The 14,201-nt window shown below is 35.7% G+C and overlaps 1 protein-coding gene across 2 annotated transcripts in view; it reads right to left on the reverse strand.

Annotated features, from left to right (window-relative positions):
* FNIP1 (folliculin interacting protein 1) overlaps nt 1-14,201 on the reverse strand; it is a 116,237-nt gene that overhangs the window by 50,317 nt on the left and 51,719 nt on the right. For both annotated transcript variants that reach the window (XM_055430400.2, XM_055430399.2), the window contains exons 3-6: nt 7,771-7,905; nt 3,683-3,783; nt 3,347-3,421; nt 1,829-1,920 (exon numbers count right to left, since the gene is read on the reverse strand). In XM_055430400.2, the coding sequence (XP_055286375.1) occupies nt 1,829-1,920; nt 3,347-3,421; nt 3,683-3,783; nt 7,771-7,905 (403 nt within the window). The remainder of the gene's footprint in view (nt 1-1,828; nt 1,921-3,346; nt 3,422-3,682; nt 3,784-7,770; nt 7,906-14,201) is intronic.

The raw sequence follows: 14,201 nt of genomic DNA on the forward strand, positions 1-14,201 counted from the left end.
ATTAATGGGAAAAACCAGAGTTCCCAGAGCAGAGGTCAGCCACTATGGAAGCAGGAAAGCCAATGCAGCCTGTCAGGGCCAGACTCCCAGCTGCTAAGGTAGTAAGTAGCTGCCACACTCCTGACCAAGAGAAGGTAAGAGTCTGAAGACCGAAAAAGCGTTAACATTACAGCCTGGAAGCAAGCACTGAGTTACTTATTAGTTATGTTTAATCCAGATGGCCTAAAGAGCCACCTAGGAGGTTGATCTAGGACAGAACTGACAGCTCTACTGTTTTAAAAAGTGACAAATGTATTTTTAAATTGTTAATAGGTATTTTTCTATAACAAGAGTTTCTATAATTACAGAGAATTGCAGCAATCCCTCCATGTTTCACTGTTCAGTTCTTTCTTCAACTTTTCCTATTTACCTCAAAACTTACCTGCTCTCTTTAATCTCATTCCTTACTCTTAGTATATGACTTTGTCTCCTACAGTATGCATATGTATATGTGTGTACACAAGAAGAATCACCATATGGGAACTCTCGTTTTCCTACACTGCTATCTCCAGACTTAATTCTTACTCATCCCTGCCTCCTTCCTAAGCAGTAATAATAATTTTTCTATAAAATGCATGCTTTCTAAATCACATGCCAGACATTGTAACTAGCCCACAGTAGGTAGTTAATAAATGGCTGCTATTTGAATGAACATGAATCATTAAAAATATATAATGCTATAATATTAGAGGTGGGAGAAAAAAGCTTTTCAACTAATATGTATAACTGATATCTATTGCTTGAAATTACAATAAAAGTTTTTACTAAACAGGGAATGAGGAAAATATTCATCCTATGCTAACTGCTGTCTACTCTGATACACTACAGTTCTTTATGCACTGGAAATATGGTCAGAAGTAATTTAGCTGATCTTCGTAAGATACAACAAAGGACCAGAAATTTTAGAAAGTTTGTCACTTTAAAATGCTGAACTTAAATAACAAACAGCTTCCCCAGTAGCTCAGTTGGTAAAGAATCCACCTGCAATGCAGGTGACCCCAGTTCGATTCCTGGGTCAGGAAGATCCCCTGGAGAAGGGACAGGCTACCCACTCCAGTATTCCTGGGCTTTCCTGGTGGCTCAGTTGGTAAAGAATCCACCGGTGATGTGAGAGACGTGGGTTTGATCCCTGGGTTGGGAAGATCCCCTGGGGGAGGACATGGCAACCCAGTCCAGTATCCTTGCCTGATGAAACCCATGGACACAGTAGCCTAGCATGAGCTGTGGAGGGGAACTATGAAGAAAAAGAGAGGGATAGACAGAAATCCATGAGGTGGTAAAGAGTCAGACACAACTTAGCGACTTTCACTTTCAAATAATAAAAACTAACCAAATTACCAAATGAGCTACTATTATAACAAATCTCTTAAGAAACATCAAATTTTGAATATCTGCTCATCTGAACTACAAGTCACAAAAACAAGCACCATTTTAAAATTACTTTATACGATTGTGGAAAAGGAAAGGGAGAAAGTATAATCCCCATCTCCCTCAGCTGAGCTATTCAAGAGAACTAGTAAGGGCTTTTTACACTAACAAAAGTACTTTTCAAAGACGCATCAAAATTAAAAACAAAAAACGAATCAGGTATTTCTTCAGCAGTTCCTTTTTCTCAGATACAAAATAAACACTACGTTCAAATATAAGAAAACTATATTTTTCAAATAATACAAATATTATAAATACTTGCAATTTAAATCCCTTTCCACTTCTAGTATTTGAAATCTTTTGGTGTTCTAACAGATCTACATTAGTAAGAACATTTTTAAAACATACAAAACCATTTTACCTATATTTCCAAGTAGTCCATTAATGACTGTGTTATTATCGGCCTTTAATGTACTGTTGTCCTGATTAATGAATTCAAGACTGTCTTGAAGCCTAAGGGGAAGGAGGAAAAAACTGAATACCAAATCTATTTTATGCTCTTAATGCCAATTCTCTGTATACCTCAATAAAATTTTAAGTGTAAACATTATATTTATTTTAAGTTTCCCTATCAGTACTATAAACTAGTCATTTAAATCAGGGGTTGGGTACAGCCTGAGGGTTAAATTAAGCCTGCTGCCTGTTTCTGTAAATAAAATTTTATTGGAATACAGTTACACCCAAGTGTTTGTCAACAGATGAATGGATAAAAAAAGACTGTCATGTTTGTGTGTGTGTGTAGACACTGGAATGGTATTCAGTCATGAAAAAAAGAGGAAAGCCTGACATTTGCAACAACATAGTTGGTCCTTCAGAATGTGGAGCTAACATACTGGGAGCTATGAGGCACAACCAAAAAATTAAATACAAATTTTAAAAACTCGTTTTAATTTAAAAATAAAAATCCAAACACAGAGAGCAAAGTGATGGTTACCAAGGATTGGAAGGAGTGGAAAAGGGAACATAATGGTCAAAGGGGGCTTCCCTGGTGGCTCAGAGGTTAAAGCGTCTGCCTCCAATGCGGGAGACCCGGGTTCGATCCCTGGGTCGGGAAGATACCCTGGAGAAGGAAATGGTAACCCACTCCAGTATTCTTGCCTGGAGAATCCCATGGACGGAGAAGCCTGGTAGGCTACAGTCCACGGGGTCGCAAAGAGTCAGACACGACTGAGCGACTGAACGGAACGGAACGGAATGGTCAAAGGGTACAAACTTTCAGTTATAAAATTTAAAAGTTCTAGGTGTCTAATGTACTACTAACTAATAATACTGCATTATCAATACTGGAAAGTTGCTAACAGAGTAAATCTTAAAAAATTCTCACCACAAAAAAAAAAAAAAATGGTACTTATGTGAAGACGGCAGTGTTAGCTAAGGCTATGGTAGTAATCATTCTGCAACATATAACTGTATCAAATCATGGTATATTTCAATAGAGCTAGGAGAGAAAATCTGGCTTCCATTAACTTTCAAACTTAAGGGATAGAAGAAAATCTGAATTTACGCTGCAGTCCTAAAAGCAGCTTATTAGCTTTCATACTTGCTGCTGCTAAGTCACTTCAGTCGTGTCCGACTCTGTGCGACCCCATAGACGGAAGCCCACCAGGCTCCCCCGTCCCTGGGATTCTCCAGGCAAGAACACTGGAGTGGGTTGCCATTTCCTTCTCCAATGTGTGAAAGAGGAAAGTGAAAAGTGAAAGTGAAGTCGCTCAGTCGTGTCCGACCCTTAGCGACCCCACGGACTGCAGCCTACCAGGCTCCTCCATCCATGGGATTTTCTAGGCAATAGTACTGGAGTGGCTTGCCATTGCCTTCTCCGAGCTTTCATACTTAGCAGATCTTAAACAATTCCTTTCTCCTTTCACCCATAACTACTTACGTATTGAGACTTCCACAGATGCTGCTGCCAGTCCGTGCAGTAAAAACTTTGCTGAGCATGAGCTGTGGAGGGGAACTATGAAGAAAAAGAGAGGGATAGACAGAAATCAAAACTGAAACACATGGATCTTTTCAATTTATTATAAATAAAAATGTTTAAGTCACAGAGATGTTATAGCATAGTGATAACAGCCATGAAGTAGCATTAAACCCATAAAACATCATAAACTGAGTATCTGGCATGCTCTGAGTGGAGGCTATAAGAAATTCTCCCATCTTTAAGAAAAACTGAGTAGTTTTAAATGGATTCATTAAGAAAAATCAGAAAATCCCTCACCGGATCTGATGAATTTTTAAGGTAGATCCTTTGTAGCTCATTGCTACTGAGCCAAACATCATCTCTCCAAGCATATTGGCATCAGAAGAGCACCGAGAACCCTAAACAATAAGCATAAACATTAACAAAATCACTGAATTTAAAACCTATTTCAAAACCTAATTTTTATTAAAAATTTCTCCCCGATAGCTCAGTGGAAAGGATCTGCCTGTACTTCAGGAGACGCAGGAGATCCAGGTTCAGTCTCTGGATTAGGAAGATACCTGGAGGGGAAAATGGCAACCTACTCCAGTATTCTTGCCTAGAAAATACTATGGACAGAGAAGCCTGTCAGGCTACAGTCCATATGGTTGCAAACAGTTGGATACAACTGAGCACACACATGCACAGTTCCACAGCTCTCACTGCAGTTATTCTACACAATGTTTTTTTAAGTTATTTTACATTGTATATACTGCTCTGCAGCTTGATTTTCTTCATTTTACACTGTCTTACAGATCTAATCATACTGTTACAGTCTTTTTAAGAGCTGCATAATATTCTGCTATATGAAAATACCAGTTTGTCAAGCCAGTTCCCCTTACTGACAGGTATTTAAGTCACTCTCTGTTTTTTGCTACTATGAATAATGTTCAAATAAACATTCTTAACCATGTATTATGCATATGCAATGTTTCTGCAGGACAGATAACAAGAAGTAGAAGTCACTGAACATGCAGAACAGATTTTATCATTCCTACTGTACAAAAACAGGCACTCACAAAAAGGGTAATTTGGACATATTTTGCATTCTTTAAAAAACACTTACTTTAAACATCAGAATGTCTTGTTTATAAAGAATTGTTTTTCTTTCAATTATTCTTTAATTGTCCTCAAAGGAGTCAAAAAAATCTAAAAACTGACTCATCCATTTGGTTACTATTTAGATACTATAGCAAATACTACTAGTTACCTGTCAGGGAATGCTTAACAGTAAGATTTTTGTGTGCTGTTTCCTATCTCTCTTGAGCCTCTGTTCCTTATCAGTCCCTGTCAGGGGCGAGAGGAGCAGGCAAGCCTCTCCCAGGACGGAGATCAAAGAGATGGGATGCTTGCATAGGATTTCCTTCATTAGCTTTTCCATTTGGTGAAAGGGTTTATTTACGACCCTCTTTTCTTATGGATCGCCTTTTGGTCTTATGTTCTTTATTGCTCCTTGCTTCCTTAGTAACTTGTAAAGTCTGGTCTCTTGATCTTTATCTGAAGAAGCTACAGGTATATATACTCTTAAAGAATTCAATAAAGTACCTCTGCTCCATCACAGCTTGGGTCCCTGTGTCTTTCCTTCTTTCTCTATTTCTGGCTGATTTCCTGGAACTCGAAAGCCAGCTGCGTAACCCAGAAAATATTAGCCTCTCTCCTTTCCCTTTCTCATCGTCGACTCCGGACCACCAGGTCCGGTCCATTAAAGGACCTCAACAGTTACCCACCAACCTACCAAATATGTTATTCTGGAGTCCAATTTGTTTCAGGGAAGCAATGTGCCCAAGTGAAAAAATTGCATTTCAGAGCCTCCCTTGCAGATAGGAGGTTTAGAGCTGGTCTCTATATTCAAAGAGTTAAACCAATGGTTATAGTGGTAGCTTTCAGAACTATCCATTTATATGCATCCAACACAGTCCTGGTCAATGGAATATAAATAGAAATCACTGTAGATGGAGATGCTATAAGAGGACCACAAACCAACAAGTATGTACCTGTTAGCTCTGTCTAGGCAGAAAGATAAGCAAGCCTCAGTCTCTGAGGACATCTTGAAGCCCACACATTATTGCTCCTAGATGGCCTCTCTCCAGACTTGCCGTATGAAGAAAACCACTGTTTCACAGGATGACCCAATGCAATTACTAACCAATACAATTATATAATAAAACAACTGATAAGGAAGAGGACCTAATAACTAAGGTAGCAAATAAGAATCATGCACAAATTTCACTAAGCCACTAAGCCATTCTACCACGGGAAATCAAAAATTAGAGGAGTTTTTAAAAATAATTAAAAGATTCTTCTGAAGATAACACTGAAGTGATGAGGACCCCCATTTTACAAGTGGAAGACAGGGAATAAATATAATGTGATCCTCTTTTACTTTTGCTTGTTTACTACCAGCTTTGGCTTCAAAAATCTGTATATTTACATTCTGTCATCTTTCTTAAGAGCATCTTCAAATAGCAATCCATTTAATTATACATATTATTTTTTGTATTTGTTTCTATACATCCATTGACATTTTTCTTTCTTAGTGCTGTAGTCTTAATTTTGTTTTAATAAAGGCACAAGGTTATTTTTTAAGGGAAAAAAGTCACTTGATATACCTAGGTTACTAAAAGAAGCAACTCATCTATTCTTGGGACTTGGTTAAGACAAAATATTTTTTTCCAGGCACAGAAGTTTGGGAATTAAGAACAATTTAGAAAGAGTAGAATAATTTTTTAAATGATTAAGTAGTTTTTCTTTTAAGATCAACAATGCCAATCTTTCTTGGCAATCTAAATTGCTTCTGGATAACGACAGAAATGAGAATTTTCTCTTACAAGCTCATTTCTGTTACAATGACTAAAAATAATATTTCTTATATTAAGCAAGCTACACAAATTTAAATATCAAAGCATTTATACATTTTAATATAAAAGTAGAAAAGAATTCTCAGGAGGCAAAATTCAGTAAAAATAAACTGGTACCTAAATTTTATAAAACCAAGTATCAGTAGCTTGCCATCAAAGGTTCTCTCTACCTGTTCTAATACATACCAAATAGTTATCATGACTGTCACTGACGTGTTATATATTTTAATGTGACATAATCTATAATTAAGGTTATAATTAAGAAAATGTTATTTTCTTTAACTTTTTTTAAAAGATTTTTTTTATTTGAAAGGTCAAGTCTTTGTAAGTACTCACTGCTGAATGTATTAATCTGTAACACCCTGTAAATCAAAGATAATGTTCTACTTACCTGAAATAACATTTTACCAAGTGTAGTGAACTATATGTTATAATAACTCAATGCCTTCTTGCTAAAAAAAATGAACCTACCGTCAGAACATCTGGACATATGACCTGGGAATCGGCACTTAAAAAACTTCAGGAGATTTTTATGCAAAATGAGAAATACAATCACACACTGCTTCAGAGTTTCTACCATCTGGATCCATTTGCTAATACTCACATTTAACTGCATAACATTAGAAAGAAAGGAAAGTTTCTACAACTGATCAAATGAGAAAACTTGCAAACTGGCATAAGTATGATGATCCTACATAACACAGCACTATTAAGAACTTGTTAGGGTGTCATACCTAAGATGGAAGAGGAATAGAGAAGAGCAGAGAGAACTATGTAGTACCTCATAATATCTGGATTTTTATGACTCAAATCTCTTTCACATATGCCATTATGTTGATGTTGTATAAGGGTTAGTTTCTATCCAGACACAATTACCTAACTATAAACAATTTAAAAATCCAGGATTCTATTTTAGTACTGCTGAATATAATACACCTGTGCTTCATTTAGGCAAGCCTGAATGATGCAAATAAATTCACATTAGATGACATTTGCTTAGTTTGATCTTATGAGAAATAAAACAACTTGTTGTTTAGTCGCTAAACCATAAGTTTATAGAGAAGTTCCTATGTAGTCAACTGACTGGTTAAACCTATATTTTAAAAGAAGAGCCACATTAATTTTCAAAAATGAAAAAGTATTTCATACCAAAGCCGAACTCTATTATTTTATATTTATCTTAATATTTCAATAATTTAAAAGTACATAAAATAAGAAATGATTCTGGTGGTCTAAAAAATATGAAATGAGAAATAAAGAGGAGAAAATACCCCTGGCTACCTCTGTCTGAAGCTCTCTATACTCTGCCTATCCTATCAAAGTTCATAAACTTACTTATTTAATTATCTGTTTCTCCAGCTATACTACAAGCTCCAGAAGGGTAAGGACTAGTCCCAGTTATACTCAGTCCCAAGGATGATATACAACACATTGTAGATACTCAAAAATACTTGTGAATAAATAAATAAATGACATCAATAATCTTACCTGATACTTAGGACACTGGTCTTTTACATCTGAAGATGAAGTCATGGAACTATCTAAAGAGGAAGAACTGTCTCCTCCAGGTTTCAGCTGGCAGCATTTCCCAAAGACTTTAACTTGAGCATCACTACAGAGTTTCTGAAATGGGAGACATTATTCCCATTCATATTTTAACATATTTTCCACCATATTTAAATTACAGCATAAAAATTTTTGGAAAAACCAAGGATGAAATAATGTAAAATAATATAATAGTTAACTGCATTTTACTGTATTTTCTCCAGAACAATTTTCTATTCTTTGTCTCATAACTATGATAATATTTGTGGAGTTTTTTTTACTGTATTTTTCTCATAAAAATTATTAAACCAGGAGAATTTTTCTATACTATAATGGTGTACACAATGTTCATTGCTAGGGGCTTAATTATACACTGCGGCAGTGTTCAAACTATTTGATCTCAAAAACCTCTTCATGGTCTTAAAAACTGTTTAGAATCCCAAAGGCATTTTTTGTTTATGTGACATATATTTACCAGTACTTTCCCATATTGGAAATAAAGACAGAGAAAATTTAAATATTTATAAATTTATTTAAATATAACAATATATCCATTATAAGCTAACATAAGTAACATATTTTTATGGAAACAATTTGGAAGATATAGGAATATGAAGAGAAATGCAAAGGAGACATATTTTAACATATGTACACATATATGTGGGCTTCTCTGGTGGTTCAGTGGTAAAGAACCTGCCTGCCAATGCAGGAAACATGGGTTTGATCCCTGAGTCGGGAAGCTCATCTCCTAGAAAAGGAAATGGTTAACTCACTCCAGTGTTTTTGCCTCAGAAACCCCACAGACAGAGATGCCTGACGGGCTACAGTCCATGGGGTCCCAAAGAGACAAACATGACTAAGTAACTGAGCACACACATATATGCAAGTCTAAACTTTTGCAATAAGAATGTATCCACGTACTGGACAGTTACATTTTCAGTAAGAGCTGAGGTGAGGACCAGAAGGTTGTACTGTCTAGTATGGAAGAAGAATGTATTTCAATTTTTTGCTTTATTCATCTTATTTTCCTATCCCTCCACAACAGGTTCTAGAATTGAAATTCAGTACTCGTAACAACCAAAGTTACAATCCACCAAGGTCCATGATACTCCTAAAAGAACTGAAATGTTAATCACAGTTACCAATTGTTCATTCTTCAAACCCAGTAGGCCTAACGTATCTACTATTGCAAACCACCATTTATCAGTCAACAAAACTGGTGGCTCAGACGGTAAAGAATCTGCCTGCAATGCAGGAAACCCGAGTTCAATCCCTGGGTCAGGAAAAACCCTCAGAGAAGGGAATGGCAACCCATTCCAGTAGTCTTGCCTAGAGAATCCCATGGATAGTCTGAGTGACTATCACTTTCACTTTTGGGGGCTTCCCAGGTGACACTAGAGGTAAAGAACCTGCCTACCAAGGCAAGAGACATTAGCTATGCGAGTTTGATCCCTGCATCAGGAAGATCCCCTGGAGGAGAAAATGGCAACCCACTCCAGTATTCTTGCCTGGAGAATCCCATGGACAGAGGACCCTAGTGGGCTAAAGTCCATGGGGTTGCAAAGAGTCAACGCCACTGAAAGTGACTTAGCACACACACAAAAGTAGTAAAGTACTATGTGTACCAAGTCCTAGACAAAAGCAGTGAATAAAACAGTTCTTTTCCTTGTAGAACTAAAAATCTAACAGCCGAAAAAGACATTTAACAAACAGCCAGACAAATTAGTATAATTAATCTATATTTCAAATATGTCTAATAAAAGTAATAATAATGATAGCAACTGCTAACTCATATAGCACCTAGCATTTAATCAGGTGTTATTCTGTTTTACATATATCTACTCTTTTATTCCTCACAACAATTCTATGAAGTAGGTACTAATACTAATCCCATTTTACAGATGAAGATGTTAAAGAGCAACAATGTTTACATAAACTTTCCAAGAAAGAACTTAAATTAATCTAGGCAGATCAAGGAGGTGACATTTAAACTGGGACTACAAAAAAGCATTGGAGTTAAAGTGAAAGAAGAATGAGAGGACAAGACAGACATTCCAAGCTGAGGTAACTATACATGCCCAGTCTCTTAATCAAGAAGCAATTGCGAGAGGCAAGAAAGGGACAAACGTACATGAATTCCAAGACTAGAGCATGACTTCTGATGCTGGAAGGTTAATGTCTACTGTGCCATGTCCCCTCACTAGACCATCTGACAGTGAAGTTGCTGCTGCTTAGTTTCAAAAAAGTTATAACTTCAGAATGGGAAAGAGAAAAGATACTGTATAGCTGGGAAGTTGATGAGAGAAAGGTGTGTGTGTGTGAGAGATAGAGAGCGTCTTTACATATATATCTACGCACAATATCTTATCTTCCCTACAACAGGATAATGAAACCAAGTCAGAACTGAAATACATACAATATGCCTTTTCCCAATGTTCAATGTGTATCTGCGTTATACATTAACCAGATTCCCTCAAGGTAGGAGGATGCAATCAACCATTGAGAAAACAGTCCCTTTCTTCTGATGCCAGCACTGTAATTTTTAAGATTAATATTTCTTTCTCATCTTGTACAGCAGATCACACTGACTAAAGGCTCATTCTATGCATTCATACCTGATTCTAAAAAAATCTCTGATGAAGTTTATTTATAATTTTAACTTGCCAGTATGATACATGATTGTCTCAAAAATGTGTAAGAGCTGACCAGTGGAACAATTCTCAAAATTTTTGAAAATCTGTCTCCCAGGTTAAAATCCCCAATTTGGCTCAAATAAAATTCTCTTTATTTCTTCTTGACTGTTAACTGAATTTTCATTGACACAAAGAAATCTAGGTTCCACTCTGTCTGTAACTACCCTTTTCCCCACTCCATACACTGCAAGTAAGTAAAATCATTTTTATTGGTTTACTATTGACTCACTGGAAAAGACTCTGATGCTGGGAGGGATTGGGGGCAGGAGGAGAAGGGGACGACAGAGAATGAGATGGCTGGATGGCATCACCGACTCGATGGAGGTGGGTTTGAGTGAATTCCGGGAGTTGGTGATGGACAGGGAGGCCTGGGGTGCTGTGATTCATGGGGTCGCAAAGAGTCGGACCTGACTGTGCGACTGAACTGAACTGATTGTCCTTCCTGTATTTTTTTTTAATATAAACATATTCTTTTTCCTCTTTTCTTCCAGAAAAAGTGATTCAGTTCTGCCCTTGCTTTATTTTCCACTAATATCACAGAGAATCTTTTCATCTATCTTTAGAAATCTTCCTCATTCTTTCTGTTTTAAATACAGCTGCATAGTATTCCAGTGTGGAAATATACTATAGCTTATTTAACCAGTCATCTGTTAATGACATTGCCAATGGAACTGCTAGGCCAAAACATAAATACATAAAATTTTGGTAGATACTGCCAGATTATGCTCCATGGATATCATTTCACTCACTTCAACAGCAAAGTACTGTCACTCAATAATTGGGTTTTTCCCAATCTAAAAAAAAGAACTAAAATCACAATACGGCTTTTATTTTCATTTCCTTTATTATGCATAAGAGGAACAATCTTATTAAATGTGTAAATGACATTTGTATGTGAACTCCCTGCTCTTATCCTTCACCCAGTTTTCTACTGAGTAGTTTTCATGTCTTGATTTATAGGAATTCTTTATATAGAAACAATACCAGCTAGTCTTATTTCCCATAAAAGTGTTTTCCCAGGGTATCATTTGTCTTTTAAATTTTCTTATGGTAGGTGTTTTTCCTTTTTCGCTTGTTTGCCTTTACTCTGTTTTGTTCATCATCCAAGTTACTTCCTTTTCTATCAGGTTGTCAAATTTATAAGCCTTTTACTTATGGCTTCTGCATTTTGAATAATAGCTAAAAGGTGTTTTCCACGCCACAGATACATAGGAACTCATGTTTTCTTTGGTAACGTTCATTTTATTTTTTACATTTAAATGTCTGATATACTTGAGACATGAATCGAAGTTGATTTCTCTTATAATTGGCTAATTATCTCAATACCATTTATTAATCTTTACCCTACTGATTCAAGATGATGCCTTTATCATATACTAAATTCCTGCATGGATTTAATCTATCTGATCTTTTATTTCCATTAGTCTGTTAGTCTATTTATATTTCAATAAAATATTGTTTTAATTATTGAGACTTTATAGTGTATTTTTCAAATCTGGTATAATTAACTCAACCTTATAACTCTTCTTTTTCAGTTTTCCAACCTATTATTGCTATTTTTTTTCCATTTGAACTTTGGAATCTGCTGTCTAGTTCCAGATACCACCACCCACCAATAATATTAATAGTAAGGTTGGCATTTTTATTGAGATACATTTTTTAAAAAGCAACTTAGAACAGACAACATTATAACCAAAAGTACATTACCCAGAAACATATTTTGCCTTTTAATATGTTCAAGCTTTTATGTACTTTAGCAGACTTAAAGTTTTAAACATAAAGATTTTCTTAATTAAGTTTATGAAAAGGCACTTTCAAAAACTGTTGCTTTAAATGGAGCCTTAGGTTCCTTCATACTTCCAATTGAAAGTTATTTGCATATACCAAGTTCACTGATTTCTGTATATCAACACTGAAGAAGATTCAATAACCTAACCAAATCTTATGTTCTAAATCGGGAATCACAATTACGATTCAACTATTGGCACTTGTACAGTATCAGTGTGCAAAACTCTGACATATTAAAATTTATATTCACCTTTCCAAAGTTACCTGAGCCTGCGAATGTGAAGGCTGAAACATGAGTAACAATTCAACTTCACTGGCAGTACATGAAAAAGCATTAGATTATTAACACAAAAACAACGTCCAGGATAAAGATAGTGGTATATGATCAAATCACACTTGATCCATCTGCTTATATCAGTGTTCAAAGAAACCACATCTCAATAAATTTCACACCTCAACTAGATGATGAATAAGGTTCAAATGAGGATCAAATGTAAAAAAATAAAAATAAACTTTTATAAACAAGTGAACTCTCTTGAGTTAATCCACTGAATATCTGAGTCATTGTCACAGAATATAACAGAGCTGGAATGAATAAACATTCTCAGAAAGCTAAACATTAATTAATAAAATTTTATTTCAGCATTTTAAGACAATATTCAGGAAGCTGCTGATGCCCAAACTATCTCATCATTATGCACAGACCCAAAATATCGTGAAAAAAGTTCAAAATTATCATTTATATCACACTCTTTGCCTATACAGAACTCATAATGTAATGTTTTTTTTTTTTTCAGTATATGAAAAAAAACAATGATTCCAACAGCGCACAATCTGGGGAAAAAAAACATGCTCTCTGGTGTTCAAAAGGAATATATAAAATCTTCATGAAAGTATTTATAGAATTTTGATAATAAACTTCCAAAGTTATAATTAAAGCTGATTAAAAATATGTACTGAATAATTAACACATGTGAGGCAGGGTGCAGTTTAGGAAACAATGGTGAGTAACAGATGAATTTTTTACTCTTTTTTTGCAACTTAAAAACAGATACAGCTATGACACAGAAGTCTATGAAAGGCTATCAATATAAACAAAGGACCATGAAAATTCTGATGTAGGAGAAAAGATATATACCTGAAGCAATCAGAAAGGATCCATAAAATTGTGACAAAATAAAACTGAAAAAGGGTAGATCTTCATCTAGGTTGACAGCACATAAGATGACAAGGATATATAAAACAAAAGAGACTGCAAGTACTCAAGGCTGTTTGATTTCTAGTCACTGATAAGCCTAGAGAAAAGTTTAAAAAAGAAGAAGCAGGCTTATAAGAAAATTTCAGAAGACTGAATGGATGGTATGAGATTAGAGCCAGTAAACAGACTGAAAAACATAGAGACTAACAGACTCAGAGACAAGACCAAGAAGAGACACTGAAGAGACAAAGAGATACAAAGGACAGACTGAGATGAGACACTGAGGAGAGCCTGAGACAGTGAGGCAGAGAAACTAAGAGACACCAACAAACTCTGAGAAGAAAAAAAAAGAGAAAGAAAAAGACAGGACATATATACAAGAAAGTAAAAGGATAATCATATTTTTGGTGTTGGGTAACAACATCCGCTGGATCATGGAAAAAGCAGGAGAGTTCCAGAAAAACATCTATTTCTGCATTGCTGACTATGCCAAAGCCTTTGACAGTGTGGATCACAATAAACTGTGGAAAATTCTGAAAGAGATGGGAATACCAGACCACCTGACCTGTCTCTTGAGAAACCTGTATGCAGGTCAGGATGCAACAGCTAGAACTAGACAAGGAACAACAGATTGGTTCCAAATAGGAAAAGGAGTATGTCAAGGCTGTATATTGTCATCCTGCTTATTTAACTTA

Source organism: Moschus berezovskii, chromosome 8 (assembly GCF_049115385.1).
Source record: "Moschus berezovskii isolate FMDL1 chromosome 8, NW_MosBer_1.0, whole genome shotgun sequence".
NCBI classification, from domain to species: domain Eukaryota; kingdom Metazoa; phylum Chordata; class Mammalia; order Artiodactyla; family Moschidae; genus Moschus; species Moschus berezovskii.